General features: G+C 35.0%; 2 protein-coding genes across 2 annotated transcripts; one reads left to right on the forward strand and one right to left on the reverse strand.

The window, feature by feature from the left end:
* Positions 1-6,025: 6,025 nt before the first annotated feature.
* Positions 6,026-7,956, forward strand: LOC147565058 (cytosolic sulfotransferase 14-like). Its single transcript, XM_086651515.1, has one exon. The coding sequence runs from the start codon at positions 6,255-6,257 to the stop codon at positions 7,329-7,331; it is 1,077 nt and encodes a 358-aa protein (XP_086507641.1). The 5' UTR covers positions 6,026-6,254; the 3' UTR covers positions 7,332-7,956.
* Positions 7,957-8,195: 239 nt separating this feature from the next.
* LOC147565059 (UBP1-associated protein 2B-like) lies at positions 8,196-12,148 on the reverse strand. The gene is made up of 2 exons (XM_086651514.1): positions 10,755-12,148; positions 8,196-8,442 (listed from the first exon to the last, which is right to left on the reverse strand). The coding sequence occupies exons 1-2, from the start codon at positions 11,996-11,998 to the stop codon at positions 8,439-8,441; spliced, it is 1,248 nt and encodes a 415-aa protein (XP_086507640.1). The 5' UTR covers positions 11,999-12,148; the 3' UTR covers positions 8,196-8,438.
* Between the last annotated feature and the right edge of the window lie 825 nt (positions 12,149-12,973).

Here is a 12,973-nt window from a genome sequence, read left to right on the forward strand (position 1 = left end):
GCTGATAAAATGGTGGTCAAATTTGAGATTAGAGCTTGTCTATATGAGTGTGAAGAAACAGTTTTGTAACTGTAATTTAAAACCTTTGGAAACTATTTTATCCCGAGATGAAATTAAAGGCATATTTATGTTTTAGTCCAAAAATTAACTTGATCAAACATTGCTCCCTAATCTTCATCTTCTCTCTCTTTCTTCGTCTTCACTCTTTCTTTCTTTCTCTTCATCTTCTCTCTCTCTACTATAGTCCATAAAGGAAATTCATTACCTGCTTCCTCACCACTTTCTCTCTCTAGATTACTTCCTTGACCTACAAACGTCAATCATTCTTCTAGGATGTTGAAAGTGTTAAAGAAGAATTGAAAAAAAGAAAATTACATTCGAATCTACAAAATTCACATGAAGTTAAACTTATTAAAGTTCGATCAGAAGCATTAAATCGATCAAACTTTGCAAATCAAAGTATTTCAGGTTGTGGACAAGGTAGTTCGTCAGATCGAACAAGAACATCAGTCGTTAATGGACTTCGTAAGAAACTCAAAGATTAAATGGAAAATTTTTGAAATCTTTGTCAACAAATCTCATCTGAATACAATCGAAACCCTTATTTCAATAGGTGAAAGAGAAGAATTTTTATAGAAAGCAATTTGAGAACAAGGAAAAGGGAGTATACATAATTTCATAAATTACTAGAGAGAGATAGAGAGAGGGAGAGAGAGAGAGAGAAAGAGAGATCCGGAGAGAGAGAGGGAGAGAGAGAGGGAGAGATCTAGAGTGAGCGTGAGAGAGAGAGATGGAGGGAGATAGGGAGAGAATGAAAGCAACAATAAAGAGAGGATACCTGTGAGTTAGAGAGGAGAAGATATGGCAATGGTGGTCGGAATGGTGGTAATGGGAAGTTGTGATGGTGAAGGTGATAAAGAAGATGAAGATTAGGGGTAATGTCTGATCAAGTGAAGTATTGGGCTAAAATAAAATATGTCTCCGAGAATGAACAAAAAAACATGTATTCCCTAGAGATTTAATTTCCCAGAAATTATTCTTTATTCCCCAAAGTCGCGACCAAATTAAATAATAAATAAGTTGTTTTGAGAAATAGTGAAACTTTTTCTCATCTGGTTGAATTTTTGGTGCTTATGTAAGAAAAAAATATATAACTAATGAAATTCCCAAGATCTGTTAAATGAATAAAAGAGATGAAATAGAAAATGGAATTTATCATAATCCATTGTTTGTAGATATGGTAGATTAGAATACTTATCTTAAGAATTGGACAGATCTTCTAAATAGTATGCAGTTTCCAAATTTTAAAAATAGAGTTGGGGAATCACACGTCAGTTCTCTCGTTTAGGCTTTGCTCCAAATAAATGGAAACTACCTCAAGTAGTTATTGTTGGTATAGGGGTTTACGGAGTTGGTTCTTGACAACTAATCATATGACATTATTATATAAATATGAAATGAAAAATTAATATATCTTATTTGACGATCGAGGCGAGTGGTCACTCTTTCCTTGAGACAATCATGTCCCCGCAATGGTGCTAACGGTTCTACGGGCACTTGTCTCCCAAGATACAACGATCGCGTCGTATAGAAAGAAGCACTACAATTCTGTACGCTCCAACGAACTTTGAGTTACTATGCTCTCATACACGACTCTAGACGACTCAATTTTTGTCTTCAAAATACTCTACTAAAAGCTGTCCAAAACCTTATATCTAAAAGAGAATTGAAATTGAGTATTTATAGAGTTACTTCTGACTCTACAAATTCACAAGATGCCTCTCCATATGGGTTGTGACTACCCATGACTTGTGGCTTTTCACAAGCACCTATTTGATATAATTTCACTCAGATAAAAAATTATTTACATGATAAATAATTTCCCAACAGTTACTGCCCACACTACTAAAAAAGGTTACTGCCGGCGTCTCTTACCGACTAGCTAAAATACAAAAGGTCGGCAATAAAGTTAGTGCCGACGGTAGAAATTGACCATATATGACTATGGATCTACTTTCTATTCGTATTTTCATCCCAATCACACATCTCTCTTTCAGTGTTGTGAGGATTGGAGGTTGACAAGTCAAGTTCACTTCCTATTTTCCACTCTTAAGCACTATCTATAGCAATTTGGTGGAGCATTTGACTTGATGAAATAATAGGGTGTTCCGGGGCTTTGAGGCAAGCCAACCTCAAATTATTCACTGGGTCAAATTTTTCATTTGTATTTACAGTTCTTCAGTTTCTTGTTTTATCAATATTCTAAATGGCGTTGAGTAAGAGTTGGGGAACTCAGTGCCTCTTCAACACATGATTAACTATTAGATTACAAGTCTCTAACAAAACACTATATTGGTTGCTACTTTTTGAGAAACCATAACATTTTTGTTATGAGTAGACACTAGACAGAATAATTTCATTTTGTGGAGCTTATAATTTAGTACTGTCATTGTACTGAAATTTTTTTGTTTGGACTCCCTTTTCAATAATTGACGTATTATATGGACTTCCTTTTTTTTTTAGAGCATCTCCAATGCAAAACTCAATTTTAGAAATTTGGAGTGCCACATAGGATTTTCAGAGTTTTTCTTAACAAACCATCTCCTATGCCAAGCTCAACTAAGAACTCAAAGATGATGTGTCAAGGGTGGAATAGAGATATCTCAAGAGGACACTCCAGAAATAGAGTGTCCTCTTGAGATATCTCTAATTGTCCATCTCATAAATATTAAAATTTCAACCAATAGATTTCAAGCCTTCGTATATTTCCAAAATAACTAATTATTTTTTTACAAAAATAACCATGCCACATAAATAAAATAAAAAAGTTTAGAATTTTGCATTGGAGACATACAAGAATTGAGGATCTCTATTTTCGCCACCTAAGAGCATCTCCAATGCAAAACTCAAAAAAAATCTCCATTCGTCATATTTGTCAAGTTCCAATTGAGATTCTCACTCCTAGGTGTCGAAAATAGAGATCCTCAATTCTTATATGACTCCAATGCAACACTCTAAATTCTTTTATTTTACTTACGTGTCATGATTATTTTTGTAAAAATATAATTAGTTATTTTGGAAATATACGAAGACTTGGTTTCTATTGGTTGAAATTTAAATATTGATGAGTTGGACAATTAGAGATATCTCAAGAGGACACTCTGAAAATAGAGTGTCCTCTTGAGATATCTCTATTCCACTCTCGACACATCATCTTTGAGATCTTAGTTGAGTTTTGCATTGGAGATGATTTTTTTAAGAAAAACTCAGAAAATCCTATGTGGCACTCCGAATTTTTAAGATTGAGTTTTCCATTGGAGATGCTCTAAGAGCATCTCCAATGCAAGACTCAATCTTAAAGTCTTAAGTGCCACCTAGAACTTTAGAGTTTTTTTTGAGAAAAAACCTCTCCAATGCAAAACTCAATTGAGATCTTAAGTTGATGTGGAAGCATTAAGTTTTAAGATGTCTCAACTAGAAACTCTATTTTTAAGATCTCTTTTGAGAGTCTTAAGTGTCCTAGTCATCAACTTTAATTTTTGAACCAATAGAAAGCTTTTCTTTCTCAACCACTTTTTCCTATTAAATGTATGTATGACATGTGTATCTACTAGAGTTTTTTAGAGTGTTGCATTGGAGAAGGACTAGAATTAGAGACACTCAAGTTAGCCACATAGGAAAGAGAATCTCAATTGAGACTCAACACATAAGCCAAATAGAGCTTTTTTTAAGTTTTGCATTGCAGATGCTCTAAGAGTGGGAATCTCAATTGGAACTCGACAAATAGGACTAAGAGCATCTCCAATGCAAAACTCAATCTTAGAAACTCGGAGTGCCACATAGGATTTTCTGAGTTTTTCTTAAAAAATCATCTCCAATGCAAAACTCAACTAAGATCTCAAAGATGATGTGTCGAGAGTGGAATAGAGATATCTCAAGAGGACACTCTATTTTCAGAGTGTCTTCTTGAGATATCTATAATTGTCCAAATCATCAGTATTTAAATTTCAACCAATAGAAATCAAGTCTTCGTATATTTCCAAAATAACTAATTATTTTTTTACAAAAATAACCATGACACGTAAGTAAAATAAAAGAGTTTAGAGTGTTGCATTGGAGACATACGAGAATTGAGGATCTCTATTTTCGACACCTAAGAGTGAGAATCTCAATTGGAACTTGACAAATAGGATGAATAAAGATTTTTTTGAGTTTTGCATTGGAGATGCTCTAATAGAGAGTTTTTTGAGTTTTGCATTGGAGATGCTCTAAATAGAGAGTTTTTTGAGTTTTGCATTGGAGATGCTCTTAGTGTTGCACTTTGAACTCTTTTAAGGAATATTTCAGGAATATTCTGTCTCTTAAGTTATACTTTCCACTGGACCTAAAATGTGATCTATGTTTAAGAAGTGTTGCAATTTTTTGGTCTAGAACTCTGGAGAAAGTAATGGAATCAGGATACTTTAAGTGGGTCTAGAAATTAATACCAAGGGTTAGATCATCCGACCTACATGTTTGTAGTTTGTTTCAAAATCACAAAATTTGTAATGCTATAAGAATGTGTCAAACACCAACTACATGTATGTCTAATTTTTTGTTTTATCTTTTTATTGCCCATAGAAAAGGAGACTTCATTAGTTTTTGTTACATTTTTTTTAGTTGTTAATTGAGGTGATGGAGAAAACTAAAAATGAAATAATGATAACTTAGAGCCCCTCTAAATTTGCTAGAGATTGGAACACTAATGTGATTGAAAAGTATATTTCAAAAATGAAAAAGTTCTCTTTGGTTTTCATGGTGGCAAAGACTAAAAGTTGCAGTTGATGTTGCTACAAGATTTAACATGACCCAGGACTTCCTCATGGTAACTTAGACCCAACAAATATACTCATAGCGGTTAATGATACCTTCTACACTGCGGAACATGTGCTAAATTTACGAGCACTTGGATATGGGTGCATGAGATCTAATTAATTTTGCAAATTTTGTACCTTCATTGCACTCTTAACTACAAGAAGTGCAGGTGATAAAATCTCTTGGCAATGAGGTTTTAGTTTTTTCACCTTACCTTTAGGACTTCTATTTTTCTTCCCACAGTCACCTTGTTGGTAATTGTTATGATGAAATTTTCATCCATATGTTGAAATTGAAATGAAAGAAATCTTAATTAAATGGTTGTCAAAATTAGAGGTAAGAGTTCGACCATATGAGTGTGAAGAAACAGTTTTATGAGTGCAATTTAAAGTTCTGGGGAAATATTTTATCTCCTACCATAACCACTTACTACCCCATAACAAAAAAAATAACCACTTACTACCCTCCTCATCTTCACACTTACAACTAACATAGATTCTATGCTACATTAAATATAAGTTGATAGAATATATTTTAGGACCACTAAGTAACATAGTGTATAATTACACATATATTAGTACCTATACATAAAGAGAAGAAGAGGGAAGGTTCCTTGTTTATCGGTCTTCGAAAGCCACATGTGGATGCAACCAATGCATCTCTCTATTTTCATTGTTCCACGGAAGGGAATGGTTATCTTTTTCTGGTCAATCGGTCGAAGAAGGCCACAAGTGGAAGCAATCCATGCTTCTATCTCTAGTTTCATTGTTCCCGAGAAGGAAGGGTTATCTTGTCTTTGTCTGTCGGTCGAAGAAGGCCACAAGTAGAAGCAACCGATGATTCTCTCTCTATTTTCATTGTTCCGCTGAAGGGAAGGATTACCTTGTCCTTGTCTGTCGGTCGAAGAAGGCCACAAGTGGAAGCAACCGAATATTCTCACTCTATTTTCATTGTTCCACGAAAGCGAAGGGTTATCTTGTCCTTGTCAATCTGTCGAAGAAGGTAAAAAGTGGAAGCAACAGATGCTTCTCTTTGCTTAATTTCATTGTTCCAGGGAAAAGAAGGGTTATCTTGTTTTTGTTTGTAGTGGAAGAAGGTCACAAGTGGAAGCAACCTATGCGCGCTTCTCTCTTATATATACAAGTCAACTTTCTTAGATCACTTTATGCATGCATGTTACTCTATCTAGTATCATAGATTCATAGGTTGACATTTTGTTTTCCTTAAATTTGGTTTTTCTATGTTGTTTCCTTCATCATGAAAAAGCAAAGAGTAGATTCTTATACATATATACCTACATATATTTATATACACAAACCTCCATGGTATTTTCACGTACTACTAGTAAGATAATAACTAGTAGTGTCAACTAGACAAAGAAAAGAGCTTCACCAGTGACCATGGATACCCTCTCTGTCGAATTTAAAGAAGAAATCCCTAATAAGAGAAGTAAGGACAACCCTGATGAGTCTGATGAAGATGACCTACAGAAGTTTTTCTCTCTTCTTCCCAAAGGTGGTCATGATTGGGGAATTGGTGTCCTATACCAATATCAGGGCTTCTGGTTGACAGCTGATGGAGTAAAATCTGTAATGGCATTTCAACAAGACTTCAAAGCCATTGATACTGATCTTATCTTAACAACATCTCCAAGATCAGGCACCCTTTGGTTGAAATCCTTGTCTTTCGCCATCGTCAATCGTTCTCGCTTTTCTTTTTCTTCTAAACAACATGAAAATCATCCTTTACTAACAACTTCACCTCATGATCTTGTTCCCTTTCTTGACTTCAAGCACTTCTATGGGTCTAATCCTTTTCCTGATTTCTCTAAGTTTCAATCTCCTAGACTCTTATCTACCCATGTCCCTTACTCTTCTCTTCCCGACTCAATCAAAAACTCTCATTGTAAGCTTGTTTATATGTGTAGAAACCCGAAAGATACTTTTGTTTCTCGATGGCATTTCGAAAACAAATTATTAGCATCGACAGCATACAAAACAGTTGCAACAGTAGACGAAGACATCCACCATGTTCCAATTGAGAAAGCTTTTGATTTGTACTGCAATGGGGTTCTTGAGTATGGTCCTGTAACTGATCATATACTTGGGTATTGGAAAGAGAGCTTAGATAGGCCTGAAAAAGTATTGTTTTTAAAGTATGAAGATATGATAATGGATTCCCAGTCCCAGGTAAAGAAACTGGCTGAGTTCTTGGGCTACCCTTTCTCTCTTGTGGAAGAGAGTGAAGGGGTTATAGATGAGATTATAAGTTTATGTAGTTTTGATCACTTGAGAGTTTTGAATGTCAACAAGTTTGGAACTACCAAGTTAAATGTTGAAAGCAAAGTTTTCTTTAGGAAGGGTGAAGTTGGGGATTGGAAGAATTACTTGACCCCTCAAATGGCTGAGAAGTTAGATCTCCTTTTTAAAGAGAAGTTCGGAGGGAGTGGTTTGGTGTTCCAAGATCATCTCAATTGAATTGACTTCCAGTACGAGGATGAATTACATTGGGTTCTCTTTATCATCTTTGATATTATAATAAGATGGGTCCTGCACAGGTTGCCCAGTTGGTAGTGCATCTACTCCGAGTTCCAAAGTCCCAGGTTCGATCACAAGGAATTGCAAATCCACCGTTTATTCAACTGATTTGGGTATAAATAAAATAGCTAGACAGTCTTTTAGGCAATAGTTTGGTTGGACTTTCAAACTCTATATAAAGATTTCAATTCGACATTTATCGTGCTTATCACCCAGAAGAACAAACAAAAAAAAACAATAAAATGATCTATTCTTTTGATCTTTTCTTAAGCTTGTTTTTCAAGGTCATAAAGGACTTCCGATGACATGGGCCGAAATCTGACATGGACAACAGATTTTGGCTTGTCAGGCAAAATTTGGCGATCCACATGGGACTTCAGCCACGTCAGACTTGAGCCAGATCTTGCCCAGCTATTTCAAGTATTCCTTCATTTATATTATCAAAACTCCATCATTAGTTTGTATCTACTGTTTAACTCTTGTGGATCAGCTTGCTCCCAAGTATTTCATTATGTAATCTTTGTTTGATCACCTCAACCATTTAAGAATGCATTGCTTGTTCGAAGTTGAAGCTCCTTAATTCGTTACTTTGGACCTAGTGAAGCGTACACCAACCTCATTTGATTGCTACACCACCCAGCCCCAAGTCAAAGGCAATAGGGAGTGGATATGAGCAAACTTAGGGGGTTCATAACTTCATATACACATTTCTACTTTCTCTCCGTCTGCTAGACTATTATATGTGAACGACCGTTAAAACTTCTGCCAATGAGTTCATAAAAATTACTTCTATCAAACACTTGGTACGCCAAAAAATCATGATAAATAATGTATATAGCTGTAAGTAGAACAAAAATATCAAAGCAAAAAATAAAAAGAGAAACTAGCATATTTCAATTTGTACATCTACAGCAACAAGGGCACTACCCTTATGAGAGAGAAAATAACACCTATTAAGAGAAAGAAGATGGAAGTTTTTTCAAAGTTACCAACAAAGAGAAACAAAGTTGTCGCTTCTTTCTCCTGCTCTTCTTAGCTATCTCCTGCTCATCTGCAAATAAGAAGACCGATTATGTCAAAGAAAAAAAAATTGACGACCGATCTTTCAAATTCATGCAGAAAATCAATAAACATAACAGTTTCGAGATATTCTTTCTCGAGGGGAACCTGAACAAAGATAGCGGCAGTTCTCATATCTGCAACAAGTTTGACTACTTAATAACTATACTAGTCTGATTCAGATCTATGTCAGATGATCGTGTATAAAACAGGAAACACAACTTCACTTATAGAAATAAAACAGACAAATACAGAAACTGGCGTTCTTTCAAACATTGCAATTTCATGGTGCTCATTTCGATATTTCTGATTTTAAGTTGGCATTGTAAGAAATAGTTAGGAAAATAATAATTTGAAGAACTTCTTACACCTGATGCCAATTTTTTTCTAGTATAGTAATATAGTGTTGCTTCAAGATACAACGATTCTGATAGGCACATTATGCGGTAGTGTCTGCTGGCTATTGAATTAAGAAATAAGAACCAAATGGGCTCTTGTCAACGTCTATATATAAGGTAGCTAAGATACAATTTTCTGATGAAGCCGTACTATTTCGTGTATAAATCAAACATTAAACAAATACCACGAGAGAACAGCTAATAATTGATTAGAGTAATCTTCCTAAAGCTCAGATTTGAACTATTTATTTACGAAATCACTAGCTGAGTAACATAAATCACAAAAAGGTGAACTTGTTTATTCAGGCCTATAGAAAACATTTTAAAGCAAGGTAATGTATAAATATGATTAAACAATAATCCATCTTGCAGTTCAAGAATCACGAAACTGAGAATCCATTACCTTGTGTTGGTGTCTATTTGAACTTCTGTACAAGTGAACGATTGACAAAATGAGAGAGTATTTTAAGGTCAATGCATATTATCGTGGTAATACTTGATAATGTTACTTGCATATCATCAGAATATTGCTCTGCTATAATCCTCAAAGGAAGCATGAGTTACAATCACACGTGCTACACTAGTTAACAACCCTCTATGACATTACTATTGTTCCTAACGTCCTAGAAAGTGGCTAACCTTTTAGACTCTGATAGAAGCCTAGAGATTATAACATGAAACTCTGAGAATATACTAAACCCATGTTAGCCATCGCCAACGTTTAAGAAATCAGATCCTTGAGGCGGTCCTATTGGTTTTTTTGGCCTTAGAGCACTATGTGCTTGAAGTCTCAAACATTGTGTCTGCAATTCGGTTGTGAGACGATTTTCTTGAGGAAGCTTACCTTGAGGCGTGTGGCTCACATATTAAGACACGATAGTGAATAAAAAAATGGCTATCGTAGCAAATAATTTTCTTAAAATTGAAGCAAGATTCTTTTCAGATAAAATTAAGCAAATAATTAAAACATTAAAACAGGAAGAAGAAAAACGTACAAGGAAAACATAGAAGTTCAAAAAAACATAGAAGCGTTATGAAACACAACAAACATCGACAAGTTTTGTCTAATGTCTATCCGACACTTGAGAAATTACATTATTTTAAAACATTGGTCATTACCACAATTCTTTCTTGTTTCGAAATCGACAAACAAGAAATCGACAAACACCTTTTTGGAGCAAACTGCAAGAAACTCTTCTAAAACATTGGTCGTTACCACAATTCTTTCAACTTAGTAATAGTATTGAGTAAAAGATATACTAGGATAGCTAAAGTATGAAAGTGAACAGTATACTTCATTTTGAACTTTTAAAAACTAGTTGTACTTCTGAGCTTGGATTAAAAATATTAGCTCAAAATGGATAACCTCAATCCAGGAGAGCGAAAAACACGAGTCATCTAAAATGACATAAATTTCAAGTAGGAAAAAGTGAAATCAAATACAACAAAGATTGACAAACGTCATCTCAGTGATTCAACAAGAACTTGTACAGGTTTAGTATGTTAACAAAAAGAAATCGTTCCATAGTTTAATAAACTATCTATCCTTTCAATTTCCAACCAAAAAAACTTATGTAACCATAAAAATAAATAAGTTAATAAAAGAAAGCCAAATAACAATCAAATAGAAATATCAAGAAAAGAGAAAAACAAAAAGTAGGAAAGAAAAGCGGAACTAAAAATTGGAAAGACTAATAAAAGTCACACAAAGTAAAATCAAGATAAGATAAATTCAAACTAAAAACTTGGTTTACCACTAAAAGTTAGTTGCCTAAATTCAAGAAAAATAAATGAAGAAAATCAACAAAAATGATAAAATAAAAAGGTACAATATCAATTCAAAATAAGAACTAAGGAACTACTAAATCAAAAACATTAATAAGTCTAAGACTGAGATAAATCTTACCCCAAGTAAGTTGGGTACCCAGTCAAAGAACCAGTAACTTCATGAATCCTTGAAGAAGATGGCTGATGCCCAAGCTGTGAATTTGGATAAGTTTGCAACCCATGAAAAACATGATGCATTGAAGAAGCATGCATCCCTAAAATCAAAGGGTTACCACCAAAAAACCCATTATATCCTCCTAACCCCAATTGAGGTAATTGAAGTAAATTAGGGTTCAAACTTGCTGCCATTAATGGATTAACAGAACCTGGAAAAAACCCAGGATTTGGGTTAGCAACTAACCCACTATAAATTGGATTTAAACTAGTATGCTGATTAAAGATAGCCAAATTCTGGGCAGAAGCAACAGAAGAAAGAGCTGGTTGATGAACTGGAAGCTGCTGAATTGATGAAGAAGAAGAAGGATTATTTTTATAATCACTAGCTTTCTGGCAATGTAATTGATGCCCTTCAAAAATTTTGTAGGGCTCTTTGAGTGCATTGTTAGCTCCATCTTCTGATTTGTACACAAAAAGAGCAAAACCCCTAGATTTCCCAGTTACTGTATCAAACCCTAATGGCCCTGTTTCAAGTTCCCCAAATCCCCCAAAGAAATTTCGAAGCTTTTCTGGTTCAGCATCAAAATTAACATTACTAACGAAAATCTTTCGAAGAGAAATATCCTGATGATTCTGTTTCTGTTTCTGGTTCTGTTTCTGCTTCTGGTTCTGATTCTGGTTCTGTTGTACTGGTGCGACAGGACCAATTGAAGCTAACTGACACGAAGTTAATCGATTATTGATCTTCTTCTGTGGTTTTTTTAGGGCTTTTTCAGCTCCAATTCTGGATTTGAATATAACAAATCCATACCCTTTAGTTTTACCTGTATTTCGATCAACAACTAATTTACATTCTTCAATTGCACCAAACGAATTAAACGCAGAAACTAGGGTTTCACGAGTTGTATCCCAAGAGAGACCATGAACGAAGATTTTCCGATGAGAAACGTCTTTATCAGCGGTATTCTGGATTTTATTAAAGAGAATTGAATCTTCTATAGCCGCATCACAGAGAAACTCAATCAATTGATCTTTCGAGTAGGGTTCGAGTAGTTTTTGAATTCTCTCTTGCTCTGCTTCCTTTTTGGTAGTAAAATTTAAGGGGGTTTTACGCAGATTGGAATTCTTTTCAAGGATTTCTTTTGAAAGTTTTATCCTTTTGATGTTTCTAGGGTTTTGCGTTTGCTTTCTCTTGTTGTTGGCCATGGCGGATGGGGAAGAATTAGGGATTTTGGGACTTTCTAACAAAACCGCGAAGGGAGCAGAAGAAATACGGACTAGGGTTCCCTTCTGGTTGACCCACGGGGAACTTCATTAACCCATTTTGACCTTCTCCGTCCTATTTGTAATTTGCCCAAGTAGGGGTCTACATGGGTCATGGGTGAGATCGGTCGGCGGAACATAATGGTTTTTGGACCAAACCGAACAATGTTTCACTCGGGCTGCAAAACAACTAACCGATTCCTATTTGGTTTGGCTTCGGCTTATATTTTTGAATAGGGAAATTTGGCCAAAACTCCCTAAAAACTTTGGCCTTTGGTTAAAAAGGATTGGACAATTTTTTATGGGCTTCAGCTCCCTGTGGCATTTTTGTAAATTATCTAATATAGGGAAAAGACAAAACTGACCTTATTGCAACTAGTTTGCAAACCAGTTTGCAAACCAATTTGCAAAGCAGTGCAAACTAGTTTGCAAGGCAAACCAGATTGCAAACCAGTTTGCAAATCAGTTTGCAAAGCTTTGCAAGGCAAACCAGATTGCAAACCAGTTTGCAAATCAGTTTGCAAAGCTCTGCAAGGCAAACCAGATTGCAAACCAATTTGCAAAGTAGTGCAAACCAGTTTGCAAATCAGTTTGCAAACTAGTTTGCAAAGCTTCGCAAAATCAAACCCTAACAAAATAAGTAACTAAGAAGTAAGATTATATAAAATGTGAGGGTTTTTGGAAAATCTGAGGGTGTTTCTAAAATTTTCCTTTATACAAAGGTCAATTCAGGTATACAAAATTAAGGGATTTTTAGAATTGTCCTTCAAGCCTATTTCCAAACTTTTCATGGTGCCTAGAAGGAAAAAAAGATAACTTGTCTTTTTGACAAAAAAAAAACAAAAAATTGGGTCTCCAGCCCAATTTCCTGTTTTGAAAATGGTGTAAATCGAACCGACAAACGAGTTGACCTGAGCG

This window comes from Eschscholzia californica, unplaced genomic scaffold, assembly GCF_041429995.1.
Source record: "Eschscholzia californica isolate CP2 unplaced genomic scaffold, dmEscCali1.0.p SCAF_1, whole genome shotgun sequence".
Lineage (NCBI taxonomy): Eukaryota > Viridiplantae > Streptophyta > Magnoliopsida > Ranunculales > Papaveraceae > Eschscholzia > Eschscholzia californica.

Coding starts and splice junctions, on each gene's coding strand:
- LOC147565058 (XM_086651515.1), top strand. CDS start 6,255: ATGGATACCCTCTCTGTCGAATTTAAAGAAGAAATCCCTAATAAGAGA.
- LOC147565059 (XM_086651514.1), bottom strand. CDS start 11,998: ATGGCCAACAACAAGAGAAAGCAAACGCAAAACCCTAGAAACATCAAA.